Source organism: Pyrus communis, chromosome 10, assembly GCF_963583255.1.
Source record: "Pyrus communis chromosome 10, drPyrComm1.1, whole genome shotgun sequence".
Lineage (NCBI taxonomy): Eukaryota > Viridiplantae > Streptophyta > Magnoliopsida > Rosales > Rosaceae > Pyrus > Pyrus communis.
The window spans coordinates 7199795-7218104 of NC_084812.1; the positions used below are offsets into that span (position 1 = coordinate 7199795).

General features: G+C 34.3%; 1 protein-coding gene across 1 annotated transcript; it reads left to right on the plus strand.

Moving 5' to 3' along the window:
- Positions 1-14272: 14272 nt before the first annotated feature.
- LOC137746670 (protein FD-like) lies at positions 14273-16042 on the plus strand. Its single transcript, XM_068486670.1, has 3 exons — positions 14273-14992; positions 15792-15869; positions 15974-16042. The coding sequence occupies exons 1-3, from the start codon at positions 14372-14374 to the stop codon at positions 16040-16042; spliced, it is 768 nt and encodes a 255-aa protein (XP_068342771.1). The 5' UTR covers positions 14273-14371.
- Positions 16043-18310: the final 2268 nt, after the last annotated feature.

Genomic DNA, 18310 nt, shown 5'->3' on the forward strand with positions numbered 1-18310 from the left:
TAATTACCGTACCAAACTTTCAATTTGGAAAAATTCATTACCATTACCGTATCAAACTTTTGGCATACTCAATTGACATGGCATGATAATGGTAATTGCCATTTTGTTTTGTACCACTTTTTTGGGCCAAAATTTGATTTTTTTTTTTTCAACCCAATTTAAGGGCAGGACTTTTTTTTTTGCACTTTTATTTCATATATTGTAGCCTAAATTCATACATCATTCATCATTCACAATTCACACACATAATAAATCAAATGATGCATCAAGATTCATGATGAAAATTAAGGTTACAATCCAAATAGAAGTTACAAACCAAATCAATAAATAGAAGTTTCAAACCAAAACAAAATTGAAAGTGGATCTAAACTTTAAAAAATAAAAATATAGGGTAAATTACAAAAAACTACCTCAACTATTGGGTCAACCACAGTTTCAAACCCATCTTTGAAACATTTCAATGCCATACCTTATCTTCGAATTTGTTGCAATGTCATACCGTCTGTTAATTTGTCTGTCAATTCCTCTATTAAATGCTGACGTGGCTTGAGGTGGGACCCACTTTCTATTAAAAAATTAATTAAATATTTAAAAAAAAATACAATTATTAAAATATTTTTATAAAAATAATGTGGGACCCACCCACCTTCTTCCTATCCCACCCGTCTCCCCACACCTTTCCTCCTTTCACTCCAAAACCAAACCCCATTGTGACTCTCCCTCGCCCTCATCCTCCTCACTCAATCGCCTTCTCCACCCAACCACCCAGTCATCTACACTTCAATCAAGCCATTCCCCTCCATGCCCATCCTTCCCTACGCCCCCCTCCACTAGGCACCTGTCGCTCCGTCCTCAACCCCTTCTCCACCATCGATTATGCCACCAAGATCTGGATCTGCCCTTTCTGCTTCACCCGCAACCACTTCCCTCCCCACTATGCCTCCATCTTCGACAAGCTCTTCCCCCAGTACATCACCATCAAGTATGACTCGTCCCTTGAAAAACCTACATCGCCTCCGGTCTTTATTTTTGTCGTCGACACATGATTGAGGATGAGCTCTCGTTTCTCAAGTCCGCTCTGTCTTAGGCTCTTGGTCTCCATCCCCATATTTGGAGATGAGGGAGTAGGCGAGTGATGGGGGATGGGGGATTTTTGGGTCGGGTTGCTTAGAAGAAGAAGAGGAAAGGGGATTTTTGGGAAAAAGGGGTGGGTGAGGGGGGGCTTTGGTTTTGGTGGTGAAAGAGGGTTGGGGGTAGGGGACATTGGTGGATGGTGAAGAAGGGGGTTCTGGATTTGGAGTGAAAGGAGGAAGGGTGGGGGGAGACGGGCGGGATAGGAAGGTGGATGGGTCCCACACCACATTATTTTTATAAAAATATCTAAATAGTTGTATTTTAATTTTTTTAATATTTAATTAATTTTTTAATAGAAAGTAGGCATCGTCTCAAGCCACGTCAACATTTAACAGAGGAATTGATAGACAAACTAACGGAAGGTATGACATTACAACAAATTCGAAGATAAGGTATGACATTGAAATGTTTTAAAGATGAGGTATGAAACTGTGGTTGACATAATCGTTAAGGTAGTTTTTTGTAATTTACTCAAAAATATATTATGGGTGTGTTTGTTTATGATCACTATCTTTCACTGGATTAGACTGAATTAGCTATTAGTCCAATACTATGTTTGTCACTCGCTGGACTAGATTTAAATGAGACTACGACGGATTCTCTTCGACCAAGTCCTTCGCAAGTTCTTAGCGAAGCCCCCGAATAAGCAAGGGACTGTTAAGACCGTTTGCGTCTTCCTCCTTGCGTCCTTGTCCAGTCGTCCTTCTCGCGGCTTCGTCCTCGTGCTGCTTTACCGATTTCGCCGGACCACCCACCGGCGGCGATGGTGATGATCGTCGACGAGTATACGAGTTCTCGGCTCTGTGCTTCCTCCTTGCGTCCTCGTCCGGCCGTCCTCCTCGCCTTCTACTCGCACTTGCTCGTCCTCCTCCTGCACCTCAAAATCCAAGGTCCGCTTGAGTTGATTTCACACTTTAGGAATTAGCCCAATTAATGGAGGGGCTGCGATGGAGTAGTTTTTGTTGTTTGTGGCTGCGACGGTAGAGTTGGGGCTGTGATGGAGGATTTGTGGGTTGTGAAGGAAGAGTCGGCGGGAAGAAACCAGAATTTGTTTATTTTTATTTTTATTTTTATTCTTGGATTTTATAATTTAAAAAGATTAATTATTTTTTTTGTTACCCTATCTTTTAGCCCAATAATGCATCAAACGCTTCATTAAGTCAGTCCAACTTAATTCATAAAACTAGTCTAGTTTGAAATAGTCTGGTACAACAGAAGCACCGTATATGTTACTTCTTAAACCATAAATTATGAGTTTTGTAAAATCAAATCAACAACCTATATTTTATTTAAAGTGTGATCAAATCTTAGAACAGTCTACCAAATTTAGGAGGCCAAGCACTTCTTCAAAGGTAAGCTAAGGGTGATAAAGTAATATAAAGATATATCATATATTATATAATTATATATTATTTTTTGATACGGTCCAGTAATATTGTGATAGTGTTGTCAAATACCAATACCTTATCATAAAATTTCGGTTTAATACAATACCGTGCCATTACCAATTGACACAAAATTAATATAGCACGATTGACATGATAATTTGCCAAAAAAATCCATCCCTAATTTCACCAACTAATCCCCGTTCGAGCTGAGAAATCCCGGTTGGGTATCAATTTCAGACAGGACTTTGGGTTATTGAGATACTAGGCCCAATGGTCTCAAACTTTGGGCTGGAGGTGGTCTAATGGAGTTCAAATAGTTGCTTTCATGGATTGAAGACTGGATGGAGGAGGAGGCTCTTTATTTGTATTGTTGATATTAGAGCATAATCATGCATGCAGTTCTTTTCAACGCAGATTTTTTTCGATGAACTACAATTTAATTAAAAAATTTCTTAGTCCTTAAGCACCAGACACTAAGGTCTGGAGTTGATCCAAATTCCTTCTTTTAGCTCATCTTTCACTCTATTTCTTGCTAAAAATAATATAATATTAGAATTAGTTACAATGACTAGTGTTGTTGGAGTTGATGAGTTAAACTGATTAATTAAAACAAAGTTTGGAGTCAGTAACAAACTAAATTAACAAAATTTTCTAGTGTCTTAGAGATGCTTTAATGTACATGAGATAAGAATTGAGGTCTCCCAAATAGAAATCCACGTACATATGAAACCCATGTTTGCAAAAGCAGATCGGTAATAAGAAGTGCAACCTAATACAGTCACATGTATATGGTGCAAAGACTGACGAACTACATGACATAAGTCGGAAAAATGAAAACGTGGTTAGTCAAGCTTTTAGAGCTATCTCAACGAGACAATCAGTAAGAGCATTTCCGAGAGAAGATCTAATTTTTGTTAAAATAATAAGTGAACAGTGTCAAAAATTTCTTTTAGCTACTCAATTTAATTTTTCATCTTCAACAACTCTCTATTTTAACAAATTTTAAATATTATATTATTAATAATTCAAATTCAACCCATTTTTTTCCCTAAAAATTACCTTCTCTCTTTCTTTTCTCCTTGGTTTATGGATCTACCATGAAGTTTTACCATTTTTTAACATTTAACTAACATATGAACCGTGACTATAAATTTAAAGAGCAAGTCACTTTGGTATTATATAGTTTCTTGGAGATGAGTTTTGGCTCTTTAAAATAAAGTTTTAGTGGTTTTACAACTTCCCTTAAACATGTTCTAATCCTTTATAGCTAGCTCAATCAAAAAAATCTAAAGTTAAGTCGACGTAACATGTTTGATTATATAATATGTATAATCATATTGATAATTCATTGACATAGTTGTCGATATGTTTGTCATTTGTCATCCATAAAAAACACAGCTTATGACCAGATTAATAGTTCGGTTCAATTTGATCCTACCTAAGAAAAGACGATTGGTCAATATTTGGTGCATGAGTGCTACACAATTTTCATGACATTTTTGGGCCATGCCTCAATACTATCTTATGCTTTGCCATAATTAGGTATCAGCATCACATGAGTCACATCTCCACAGGACATCTGATTCAAAGTGGAAGCAAAAAATGGAAAGATAAAAACCAGTCGTGTGCCCGCCCACGTGTTTGTGGTTTGTAAAATGGCTTCAAAGTTTCATGTTCCTCCCCGAAAACCCTAAACAGAAAAAGAGGGCAACGGTTTTCATGGATTTGGTTTGGTAGAATTAGAACTGGAAGTTGTCATAAAACACATGAAAAAAGAATGAAAAACTGAGTTTTAAGTATTCTGGTATCTTCCGATTTCACTGTTTATAATTTGTGCCAGTTGAGTTCAAAAGCATTATCCGAAAATCCAGAGGTTAAGGGATTGTTCCACTGCTATTGCCTATGAGTTTTTGGTAGTTGTAGAGTAGGCTGAGATGCAGACAAATCAGTCACATAGATATTAAAAGGGAATCAGAATATATATCAGAGCTTGTTTGAATATATTTATTCATGTATATTTTTCTGGGTTTTTTGTCTGATAAAAACTCAATTATGAATGGCAACTTGTCTTCGATCAACTCAAAACCCTAGCAATGAGGTGTCCTCCTTGTATTGGTTGTATATAACACAGAAAGTTCTTGGGTTTCTTTTTTACATTTAACACCTACCTTTTCTCCATCAAACGAATATGGTTAGGGTTTTCATACGCAGGAAGGAAATGGTGGTGGTACGGGTACGTGCATACTTCCAGCTAGCTAGGGAAAAAAGACCACTGAAAGCTGCAGATGTTTAACGTTATACTATTACCAAAACAAAAGAAGAAACAAGTTTTACACATAATAGGATAGGATGAATTAATGAACAATGCAGGAAGTAATCTTGTGTTTGTTTCTTACATTATGTCACTAGTCATTACCCTGAAAAATTATGTGAGTTTCGAAGCGTAATCTACGTTAACTTGTTTAGCACGCACACAACAAGAATGATCTCTTGCATTGTGGAGGACACTAGCATAGCGCGTGTGGGATCTTAATACATTAAAGTCTCGCTTTTTCTGTGTGTGACGAGATTAGTGATGTAAATTTCTTTGATCTATTAGACAAGAATTTCTTTATTAGTAGGCGACGAGAGAATGGTTGTATACAACCTTTTCTTTTGCGTTTGTTTTAGTTTTGATTAGGTTGAGGAGAGCAACTCTCTTGGAACTAAAATATTGTTACAATGGCACAATCAACGACATAGATATTTATTGTGTATCAATACACTTATATTCATTAGATATTTGTCACATAATTTCATATTTCAAGAGATAATCTCTTAAAGGGAATGGGCTAATGTCTATATAGTTGTCTTGAGAACAAGTATCATAAAATAATTATATTATAATCAAGACATTCTCGTGTCAATCATACAATTTTAGAAAGAGAGAAAACTTACTATAACGTTGTATTATTTTCATAGACACAACAGTTATGTAATCAATTAGGTTTACTCGCCGGCCTGAGGTACCTTTGGAAGAGGGTGATATGGAAAAAGTGAGTGATTAAACAGGAAAGGAAGAGTGGTAGATCCTGCAGAGTGAAGAAGGGCTCGATTTAAAGCAAGGTCAGTGCGGCCATAAATCAAAGAGATGGGGCAGAGCAAATACTGTGCTGACATATGTCTACAGCTCCAAGACTAGACTCTGCAAACATTCAGATCAATCGATCTTACATCTCTGACCAGTCATGCGTGCTTGCTTCCCCTTTACCATCACAGAACGGAAAATTATTGGTTAAAATTTTAGTGTTTTTGTTTGGTTGGTTGAGATTGTAATTTTCAAAATCTAAAAACAGGTGAAGAGTGCATGGTCCCATGCTCGAGCAGGTTATGTCAAATTCACGGTACATGCTACTACATACTGGTTCAAGTACTTATTTCTTTTCCTTCTCAAAGAACACTACGAATCAAAATAAATCACATCGCGTAAAAAACATTTAAGATTTAAACTCAGCATTGTTTTTCTTCCTGGCATGTTCTGCATTTTGATTTGGTAATTTACTAATATGGCAACATCGTGTAGCATATTTAAAATTTTAGAGTATTTTTAATAACACTAGTTATATATATTTTTTAAATTTAAATGGTGTTTTTCATAAAATAAATAAGTGTTTGATTTCAAAAGTGTGGTGCTATTTCAAATACACTACATGTCAACCCATGTTAGTTTTTATCATTTGATCATCAATCCTTTTAATTTGAATACCAAAAATTAAAAAATGTGTGTGAAAAGTAAAAAATAATGTATATATTCCCGGATAAAACGGTTTTCTAAAATGAATTTTATTTAATATTTCCAACATCACTAGCTGTTTTAACTACTCTAGATATTTTGTTATTAATTTGTAATATAGGTGGTAGGTAGGGGATTGTGGGCACAATAGATCAGGAGGTTGCAAAGAACGATTTTTAATATGTTTTAACTGTTAACATTTTGTTAAATTATATATTTCACTAAATTTATCGAGATCATATTACAAAACTATTTTAATAGAAATGATATTTGCACATTTTTAGACCATTGAATTAGACAAATCAATGGAAAATCAAGGACTCTTGCTCTTATTTGAGGATTTGTAAGAATCAAATGTATATTAGTCACAAGATTATATTAGTTTAGATTTAAAACTTAAAATATTTGACAACTTAATAACGTAAATCCATCTTAAATTCTATAAACCATTAGAAAACTCATTTTATTATTAGGAAAATTAATGAAAAGGGCTTGAAAACTTTAAGTTTTAATAATAATGAAAAAATAAATGGTAAAGTGAATAGTACCAGGATTGACTTTTTGGTGTAAAAATATGATTTTTCGTTAAAGTGAACAGTATCGTAGGCTTTTCGTTAAAACTCCCTTTACTATTTTGTTTTAGTAAGTTGCCAAATATTTTAAGTCTTTCAATATAAACTAATATAATTTTATGGCTAATATATGCCTTTGATCCTCATAAGTCCTAAAAAATGAGAATTGTAGGAGAGCATGACTCGTTTAGATTAAGTTGTGGATAAAAACGATTAATTAACCAAATCGGTTCTTGCTTTTAACAAAAAGAAATTCAGGTTTTGTCTAGCAACATAACTATATATATGGCACGAGAACATATTACCGTTCAACACATGGCATGCAATTTACGTACAAACTAGAGCTACTCCAACTAACGATCATGGATCACTTAATTTTATGCATTTATTTCGGAAAACCTCGTTCTTTCCTGATTTGAGGCTTTTGAGCAACTTTGTTGCCACACAAAAACCACATAAGGGAAAATATAACACTATGACTTGGATGGACCTGCCCTCCAACTTTCCATACACTTTCATCATTTTTTATTTTGTGCGGTTATAGTTAAGTCACGTTAATATTTTATATTAATTTTTTTTATAAAGATAATAAAATAAAAAAAAATAATAATATAAAATAATGACGTAATTTAACGGTAATCAAACAAATAAAAAAAGATGGGAGTGTATGAAAAATGAAAAAAGAAGCCACGACCGACTTGGATATCGACTTGGACAGACACACACAGCCAAATAGAACTAGCTACTGGCCAAAATAATGATTGCAAAGAGAGAGAGAGAGAGAGAGGCTGATGAATTTTCCAGTCCCCAAGTGAGTATCCGGGAGGGGGAGGCCACGCAGCAGCTGCAGGTCCAGAAAATTATCCCAAGAATAATACAGGTGGGCAAATATGGTCAGTGCTTATTTCTTTTGTATATAAAAGGAATAACTAATTTTAATTTTCTCATATTATAATATAAGGTATTGAGATTGGATAAATTTGTACATTCAGTTTGATTGATTATATGATAATTAATTAAATTGAGAATTGAATTGGTTATGTGATAATTAATTAAATTGACGTAGTAGTGAGTTTGAGATTTTTATTTTAAATTAATGCGTAAGTCACATTTGAATTACATTAGCAAAAAATATTATAAACGTTTGGGAATATTTTGAATGATGCTAGTCAAATGTTGAAGTCTTTTCTGAATTGGAAGGTCACATTTGGTCGACGTGAAATGAACAAGATTGCACATTGGCTTGCGAGATTGGGTTTACGTTGGAGGCTCAGGTTTCTTGGTTTGAAGAACTTCCTAATGGAATCTCTGATTTGCTTTTTGAGGATAGTACTATTATTTAATTTAGTGGTGTAAGACGCTCTTTTTTCCTTGAACTGGGTTGAAATCTCCGATAAGATTTTTATGAAGGTCCATTGTTAGCATCCTATTCTCTTTGCTTGTATGGTTTCTTTCTCATTAATGGAATATCGTACTTCTTTAAAAAAAAAAAAAAGAATAAAAATATTAAAAAATTATACAATTTTAAAACTTAAAATGTATTGCAAAAAAATTAGAATCTCATGAATTATTTTAAAAATCATCTCAAACATGAAAAGTGTAAAGTGTAGCTAACCCTAATTGAAATTAGGTTCCCATCCCTATTTTTCTTACTCCATTGATTAAAATCTTATTTATTTTCAATTTTTGATCAAGGTCCTTAGATTTTAATAAACGTTATTAATTATTTCAATGATAAAATATTTTTATTTAGTGTTAGAAACGTTACATTTTGTATATTTATATTTATTGTTAAATTTTTTATCACATATTTTTATTTTTAGTTTGTACCCGTTTTTAATTTGCAATCATTTTTTTAATTTCTACCAATTTTCTCTTATGTTTTAATTTGTACCCATATATTAATTCCTTTTTGTGCCCATTGTACCCATATTTTTTAAATTTATTTGTACCCATTTTTAATTTTGCTAAATGTACGCATGCTAATTATATGTATTTATTGTGATAATCTGCCCCTAATTTTACCATTTTATTAATTTTTAAAAGAGTGAATTGACGAAAATGCCTTACCGACGAGATTGTTGATTTTCGTTGACCGTCATTTAGTGACGCGTGCAAGTTACTATTTTACCGTGCTCTCAAAGTTCTCAACGGGACGATTACGTAAGCGTAATTAGAATCAAAACTGGAGTTACGATAGGGGTTTTCCAGAACTACAAATTCGAAAAGTACTTTTGTAAAGATTGCTATTTATTATTTTATATATTTCTCTGAATTATTATATTATTATTTTAAGATTATTTTGTGAGAAATGAGGAATAAAGGAAGAAGGAATCGGAGAGGAGGAGAAACAGAGGATGAATGAGAGGGCATAACTGATCGATCGGGGGAGAAGAGAAGATGACTGACCAATGTGAACTAGGAGAAAGGAGAGAAAGGAAAGGGAAGAAAAGGAGAGAAAGGAGAGGGAAGAAAAGGAGAGGAACCAAGGGAAATCAACCCAGCCAAACCGGGTCATTCCTTGACCCGCGGCCCGACCCGGCGGAAAGCCATGATTTCCGACGCCTTTTCAGGCGATTTCTCCGGCGATTCGCAGCCACCCACCACCGGGAAGTCAGCTAACATCAACATCTTTTCTATTTCCACCCAAAACTCGATAGATTTTAGCCTTGGTGTCGTGAAGATCGTGTTGATGGGTTTTGTGGGTGCCTGCCAGCGATCGGCCGATTCTGCATGAACCATCGTCGACCACCACTATGGTTCAACTCTTCTTAAACCTAGGAACAAGTCCCAAGCCTTGATTGGTGCGGCGGAGCACCGGATGTGTCGAATCCAAACTCACCCATTTTAAGGTTTTCAACAGGTGCGAGCCAATTTGGGGCCTTTCTCGGCCAAATTGGACTTGGTCACAGGTATAAAACTTGCTCTATTTGTTGAGATCTTCATTCTTGTAAATTTTGAGAATTTTTGGAAATAGTTAAATTTTTCGGCGAGTCGGGCGGTGGTGTGTAGGCAGAGACACCACTTGACCTCCCTAGGCTAAAATGGATGCCCCGATTCCATATTAGACATATGATTGATGAAATTCCGTTGTTTGGTTATATTTCCGTTAAGGGCCGCCACTTGATTATTATATGATTCGACGATCCGATCATTAGATTGTCACCAAACTTTAATATGTAATAGTCAATAATATTTAAGGATATTAGGAATTGACGGATTGGGAATCTAACATATGGATCTTCATAGATGAGTTTTCTAAGTTTGTAAATCTAAACGTCGGCCGCCACTTAATTTTAGCGATTGGCGGAGATTCGACTGTTGGATTATTCCGAAACTTTAGGATGTCGTTCTAGAAGCTTATTGAAATTCTTGGGAAGTTACAGATCGGAAATCCGAGCTGCGGATCTTTCGGATCAAGTTACGTAGGGATGTGGACCCTACCGTCGACCTTTAACCGACGGTTAACTCTTGGTCAATGAGTTACATATCATTCTAGAACGTCATTGGGGATGCATTTTATGTAAGTTACGTGTTCTATCAATGAGAATTCTGAAACGTGATTTGATATTTGTTCCAGGAGACGATCGTTTGTGATGCCTCGATATTTGTGCTAGGGAGTTGTAGCACAGACTTCAGGTGAGTAGGTCTTTTCTTTTATATAGTATATACATATTTGTTAGTTTCCATTTATACATTGAAAGAGAATTGACTACGTATGCCTAGATTAGACTAATGCTTATAAGAACTAGCGAAATAACGAAAAATTATGAAGTGATCATAAATCCTACGGGATGCACAAGTATGTGTATGTTTATTGATGCCATGATTATACTTACGGCTATGAATGATATTATGTTGATTAGAACTATCGAACCATTATGGCATGACTATATTTATGTTTTATGCTTATCGTTTGTTGCATCGGTGTTAGTGCTCGCTCAAGGCCAGAGCCAGTCTTTCACGTGTATGTTCACTTCCACACCGCAAGGTCGCATTGGATCCAAGTAGGTGCCAGTCCTGTCGTACAAGTTGCAATAGGCAACTCTGACTCTTATGTGACTGCGAATAACGCTAGTCTTCACGTGATTGTAGCATTAGAGCGTATATTATTATTACATCGAGTCATGTTCGTGTCAGAATAATTCTGCATGAACTCGTGTGTCAGCATGTGTCGATGAGCACTTGGTTTGATATGTTTGCTCATGTGAAAGTGTACGATTACTGACGTCTTGCACTTATATATGAATTATTGTGCCGTATTGATATCTTGATATTTTGCAAGCTACGGTGAGTATTTTCATACTATATGTAGTAGTATATTTTGGAAACTATACATGTTTTATGGCGAGGGGTTATAACATTTTCAAAGGTTTTTATTAAAACTTTATTTTTAGGCTCACTCACCCTTGTTTTTCACCCCTCCAGGTTTTAGTAGCTGAGCTTTCTTATTGACGAGGATTCTTGACAAATCTTGGTGTAGACGATTACCTTCGAGGGTATAATTCTCACCCTATCTTACTGTATTATACTTATGCTGTGACATCACGTGTGAAATGGATTCATTCCCGCACACAACACACTCTTATATTTAGGCACTTTTAGGTTTAAACTTATTCACATATTCCACCACACTACACTTTATGACTTCGTCACCTTCCAGGCGTCAGCCATCACAGCTCGATTCGGAGTCTAAGTGGACATTCCGGGTCGGGGTGTGTCATTTATTTTATGGTTTAAAATATATCAATATTTAAAAAAACAAATGTTAATAACTATTTGGGTACAATATTTTTTTGCTATAATTTTTGTGAAGAACAATATTACTCTAAAATTGATTTTTAAGTATTTATTATATTTTTAAAATATTATTTGAATTTGTTTAAATTTCATAATTGGTTGGACATTATTAGATGCATAAATGTATGAGTTAAATCTCTTAAATGAGGCTATGGACCTTGATGAAAATATTTAAACAAACAAGGTTTCAGTCTAACAATTAGATTGATTAGGGATTGGAATCAAAATGATCCTTAAAATTATCACAAGTGAGAAGCAATGTGGATAGAGAGAGAGAGAGAGGCTGACATACTGGGATTGGTGGCACACTGGCACTTGCTGTAGTGCAGTCAAAATCAAACTTTAGGTTTGATACTTCAGATTATAGATACTAGCTGATGAGCACACACTCTGTGTGTGTGAACAATTTCATTTTATTTTTTGTTTTTTTTTTATTATTAAGGAGTGTGATTAGTTTTTAAAATTTTAAAAAGAGTAAGAAAAAATGATAGTGGGACAATTTCTCTTCATAAATGTATATTTTATCTTAATGTTACATAATTACTGTTTTTTGTCCTCCTTACGTAAATACTGTGTATCAAAAGTGAGGGTAAAATAGGAAAAATAGGGATATGATTATTATTTTATCAAAAGGTACAAAATTAATATTTTTCCCTCGTCATGCAATATTGTGTGTTAAAAAATGAGGGCAAAATTGGAAAAAATGGGGAAAAAAGTTGACAAGGGCTCTTATAGAATAGAAGAATAGATATGGGAATGAGAATGGTCAAGCGCTAATTACTTAATAATTTAATATGATGCTAACAACATATTTAAGTTTATTCTACGATATTTTTTTATAATTTAAATTGTTCATATTTTATATTTTCATTCATATATTATTTTTACAAATAATTTCGTCCAAGTTAAAAATGATTTAGCCATTTAATGTTTACAACGAAAAATTAACTATTTTTTCGACAACACTATGTCAATTTATTTTTCTTCGTTGTAATTAAATATTTGAACAAAAATTTGTAAGGATGATCTAGAAAAAAAATTTAAATTATTAATGGTTTTGATCATGAAAAAAATATGGTAGATTAAACCCAAGCACGTAGTTATTTCCATATTAAATTACCAATTAGTTAACGCTTGAACACTACTCTATATATAACCTCCATAGAAATATCATGACACGGAAATGTGTGAAATAAGGAGTTGATATGATTTTTCTTTATCAAAATAACAAGTAGGTCCGCATCAATTTTTCTGCTTCATTTTCCTCGGTTATTTTGTGTTCTTTTTAGTCGTTGGGGCTCTGGGATTTCCTAGCTTGAAAAGGTGGACCAATGCCCTTTCACTTTCACACTAAAGCTTGACACCAAAGATTAAAAATGGTTTGTTTGACAAAGGTCAAGTGAGTTGTGTAAAAATGTTATACACCTTGGGAATTTCAAATCATCAATCGTCCAGAACACTTGATTTCTCATCAGTCTACAACATAGTATAAATGTTTAAAATTTAATTTATTGTTGTATCTTCAGTTGTAGATAAGAAGCTCTCCTTCTCATATAAGAATGAAAAAACTCAACCACAATTTAATTTCTCATATAGCAAAGATGGAAGCCACACACACTTTAGAAAAACAAACTCAAACTTATACGATGATGATTGTTACATATAGCAAATGATGTAATAATTACAATGGGGCATTTTTGCCTAATCATAGGGAATTTAGGCCTTCAATCTGTACAAGCAATATATTTGGAAGAAGTCAAATTAAATTTAAAATTTTGGTGTGTAAAAATGAATGATTTTAACCACCTAAAAAGCTAGACTTATATGCAAGTGGAAAACATATTACAAGAGTCTAAAAGATCATTTCCTCTAAAAATATGCTTTACCCTTAAAAACATACTTACCCTAGAAGAGAATTCTACTTACCGTAAAAGCTAGACATGACTACCCTTAAATCATGCTTTACCAAGTTTGTGCCCTAAACACCGCTGACCCTTTTAACTTATTATAAAACAAAAATGTCACTCTTATCATATTTTTCATATCACATTTGTACCATATGTTTAATAAAGATTAGATCTATATGTGTTAATGAATTCTACCTCTATTAAATAAACGATACAAATATATTATAAAAAATATAATAAGTGCAGTATTACTCAATTAAAAAAAAATAACTGAAAAAATGTCTCATATCACATACCAAATAAATCTTTCTATTGAAAAGGAGAGATCTCACACACAAGAATATTGTCCTTCCCAATAGCAAGAGCTGCAAAAGCACCTCACTATTAGACAGCACCATAGATAGAAGTAGAACTATTGAGTCATTTGACATTAGTGTCTTAGCTAGAGAGAGAGAGAGAGAGAGAGAGAGAAAGAGAGAGAGAGAGAGAGAGAGAGAGAAAGAGAAAGAGAAAGAACATCCCTCACAATCTCAGTCGCTCCCCCACTTCTCTGAAAAATCTCAACAGAGATTCATACATTAACAGTTCTAAACACCCACCTTACTATTAGACAGCACCATAGATAGAAGTAGAACTATTGAGTCATTTGACATTAGTGTCTTAGCTAGAGAGAGAGAGAGAGAGAGAGAGAGAGAGAGAGAGAGAGAGAACATCCCTCACAATCTCAGTCGCTCCCCCACTTCTCTGAAAAATCTCAAGAGAGATTCATACATTGACAGTTCTAAACACCTCTCTTCAATGTTGTCATCAAATGGTAGTGACCAAACCAACTACAACACAACCGGTACTTCATCCAGGTCGTCCTCCTCATCCCCATCACCAGTTTCACAACCCTCCTCCTTCCAAACCCCACAAAGAACCATGGAAGAGGTTTGGAAAGACATCAATCTCGCCTCTCTCACTGAATCCACCACCCAAATCAGATCCTCCTCCTCCTCCTCACCGCTCCTTCACGTTAACCTCCCAAATGGGACCCACCGCCACCACCCAAACTGCAGAAATATGACCCTTCAAGAATTCCTTGCCAAACCCTTTGCCCATGACTCACCAGCTGCGGCCACCGCCTTGGTATCCTCCGCTGTCAGCCCTCCCTCTCCTCTTCCTTCGTCCTCCCTCAGGCCTCCGAGGTCCGGCTTCATTGATCATCATCAGCTAAACCCTAATAACCTTTCTAGCAGTGTTTCTAACTCTTTCAGTGGTTGCCCATTTGAGAGCTTGGCTGCTTCCTCCTCCGGCTTGCCTTCTTTTGGGAATAGATCGTTCACTGAATCTGATCACAGCAATTCCGGTGGAGATGGAAGACATAAGCGGATGATCAAGAACCGAGAGTCTGCTGCTCGATCTAGGGCAAGAAAGCAGGCATGTACCTCTCCTATATTCTTCCCAATAATCCCATTTTTGTCATCTGATTAGTCTTTTGCTTTTTGCTTTTGGTTAGGGTAGTAGTGAGGTTGGATAAAGTGTTCTTTTATGAGTTGTAGGTTTTTGTACAGTTCCGTTTTAATTTTGCTCCTTCACTCTAAGGGCAGTTTAAGTAAGTGTAAGTATTATCTCTACTAATCTCTTTTCTACTAATTAATGAAATTCTTTTTGTTAATTAAAAGAGGATGAAAAAACAACTTAGTCTTTTATCATACAAAAAAAATGATGGGCAATAATGTAATTTTACAAGTTTAAATTTTACTGTTTTTTATTGAAACCTCACTTAAATTGATGTTAAAATTCCTCCAATATTATAAAATTAAAAAAAAAAAAAAAAAACTTCACTCCCCTCACGTTCTCTCTCTCCCTCTCTCATTCTCATTTTCTGAAAAAAAAAATGTATTCATACACACAAAGTGTATAGGCAAATGCTAATATATAAGAATCAGTCACCCTGAGATTGATACTTATAACATTAGTGCCGCATTAGTGTGAGTTTAATATATTGGTATCATACTCAAAATTTCCGACGTATTGTAGAAGTTATATATATGAGTCTAATATATTGGTATCACACTCAATTTTTTCGGCATCCTGAAAGACCTAATTAGTTTTATTGTCCTTTCAAGTTTGATGCCTTGGCGTCTTAGTTTTATTGTCGAGAATGTTACTAAAATTTTTACTAAAAATGTCTTTCGTTTTTGTTTGTGGCCTGATATTTGGTTGGTCCGAACAGGCTTACACAAATGAGTTGGAGCTGAAAGTTGCACTCTTGATGGAAGAGAATGCAAGGCTCAAAAGACAGCAAGAACATGTGAGAACATAAGACTGAATAAAATTCTATTTCTAAAACAGTAATTATACATGTTTTTCTGTGATTTTGACTTCTGTTTGTTTGGTGGGAAAATGTGTATGCAGTTAATTGCAGCAGCGTCTCAACAACCCAAAAGGCACAATCTCAATCGAACATCAACAGCTCCGTTTTGAGAAATCTCAGTGCCTTGCTTTTTTGTTTGAAGGTCTTCCTTTTTAAGACTTAAGAGTAGTAGCATTACTACCCATGTTGGGGGCATCAATATTTTGTGGTAATATGAAGATGGTGCATGTACCTTTTCCGTAAGTAGATGTTTTAGGGTTAGAATATTCTAACGATGACGTTTTATGTATTTATGTTAAAAGAAGTAATTCCCCATTAAGGAACTTAATTTGGTGTGTGCTCTTTGCTTGCTTGTTTGTTTGTCTCTATCTTTTTCTTCCCTTCTCTTTTGGATTGCAACTTTTTCGCTCTCATTAACTACATTCAAATTACAATACAAGTCATGAGGTTACAAATGAATGATTAGGAGACTCTAAAAAAGAAGACTCTTCATGGACTTTACTTTTTGTTACATTGTTTTTGACACAATATTTTATAATATTAGCTCGAGAATTAATGTTAAACTGTGAGGTGACATAGTCTATGGAGAGTTTCATTATGAGTTTCCTTAGTATTTCTTTTCTAGGGTAATGCTAGGAAGACTAAAATTATTAAATCAAATTTACAAACCAAATAACATGGTTGTTAATGATTGAATTATTACTTAAATATTGATTAACGTGTTTATCTTTTATTGGTAACACGTTATTTGGTTTAAAACTTTGATTTTTCCAGCATTATCCTTCTCTTAATAAGGAATAAAAATTTGACCATAAATCTATTGTCACCATGTAATTAAGAAAACGAGTCCCATAATATTCATGTAGAAACTACAAATAAAGAACACAAATAAAAGTTTCTGCAAACAGATGAAACTGCAGTTTTATACGTAAAGAACCAAGTATTTCTTTCATGGAATTATTGAAGTGTTTATATCTAGGATAAGTGGGAATCACAAGAAGGACAATTAACAGGGTGCCAAGAATCCGAAACTAATTTGGGCCAATTGCTTTTTACAACTTATCAGTTTATCTTAATCGGAGTTGGATCCTCTCCTGAATTTGGACTCAATATCCTTCTGATTGACACATAAGAATCGTTAGATTTTAATCCAACGGTTACAATTATTATAATTTTTAGAAAACCTTCGTATTTTTAACCATTAGTTTTTTGTGTGTCGATCAAAAGGGTCCTGAGCAGCTCAGGAAAGGATCCAATTCCATCTTAATCAAAGCCTATGAGGCGGTTATACAAACTCTTTGTTTCTCACAAGAAGGACAATTAATAGTGGCTGCCATGGATGTCCTATGCTGTCGGTTTCTATTGGCATCCTTGGTCATTGAGTTACTTTGCCAAGCTGACATGATCCAATAGGAATATAGGATGACATAAAAGAGCATCATTGACATTGACATTGTGGCTAAATAAATAATGTCGCCATATCCTTATTTTCTGGGGATTTTCATGATTTCGTGATTGTGATCGTTCATCGTGCATTATGCGGTCAGTTTTCATTAGGTAGTATTTATATTTAATTTTAAATTTTAAATTTTAAAATGATTTCTGACTGTATGATATACGATAAACGGTCATGATCACGAAATCCCTAAACCCTTTCTATAAATAATAATTCATGTTTTTTTGACAATCAATAAAATAATTATACTAAGTTGATTTAAATTATGTAAAGAGAGATTCGAACTTTATCTAAATTATCTAATTTATGGGAAGAAAGATTTCAACTTGAGTGCATATAATGTAGAGCACATCTAATTTAACAAAAATCCTTATAAAAATCAAATTTGGATTTTGAGTTTCTTGTGCATTTGAGAAACCCTAGCTCTTAAGACAAAGAGAAACCCTAACACATATTTGACCCAAATTTGAGATTTGAGTCCTAGCATGGATTTTTTCACAAGTGTTTCTTTAATGTCTCAAAATTGTTAATCATATATGCCCTATACGGTCTAGCTATGTTCGTCTCCCTATCAAGTATTTCTTTAGCAGTCATCTTTTTCATGGCAATTCACTTTCTCGAAGATTGTGAAGACTCAAAGAGACATTTTAGATTTTTTTCTAACTACCATCGTGTGATTCACCAACTTTATGAATCAAAGTAAAAAATTTAGGTGTAAGAGTTACACTATTATTAATTCATGTGTTATAAATTGTATACAGTTAAATGACATATCAAGGACAGAACCCTCGATTTTTCAATTAATAAATACAACATGGATGCATGATGATTACATCAAGAAATTCGTAATGCTTGTTAAACTGTGTACTTAAATGCCATCAGTAAGTTTGTATAATTAGTGTGAGGAAACTTGAACATCTCA

Bases quoted from the DNA above. Each gene is read 5' to 3' on its own strand.
- LOC137746670 (XM_068486670.1), top strand. From the start codon at position 14,372: ATGTTGTCATCAAATGGTAGTGACCAAACCAACTACAACACAACCGGT. The intron at 14,993-15,791 runs GCATGTACCTCT...TGGTCCGAACAG, and splicing joins GATCTAGGGCAAGAAAGCAG to GCTTACACAAATGAGTTGGA. The intron at 15,870-15,973 runs GTGAGAACATAA...ATGTGTATGCAG, and splicing joins TCAAAAGACAGCAAGAACAT to TTAATTGCAGCAGCGTCTCA.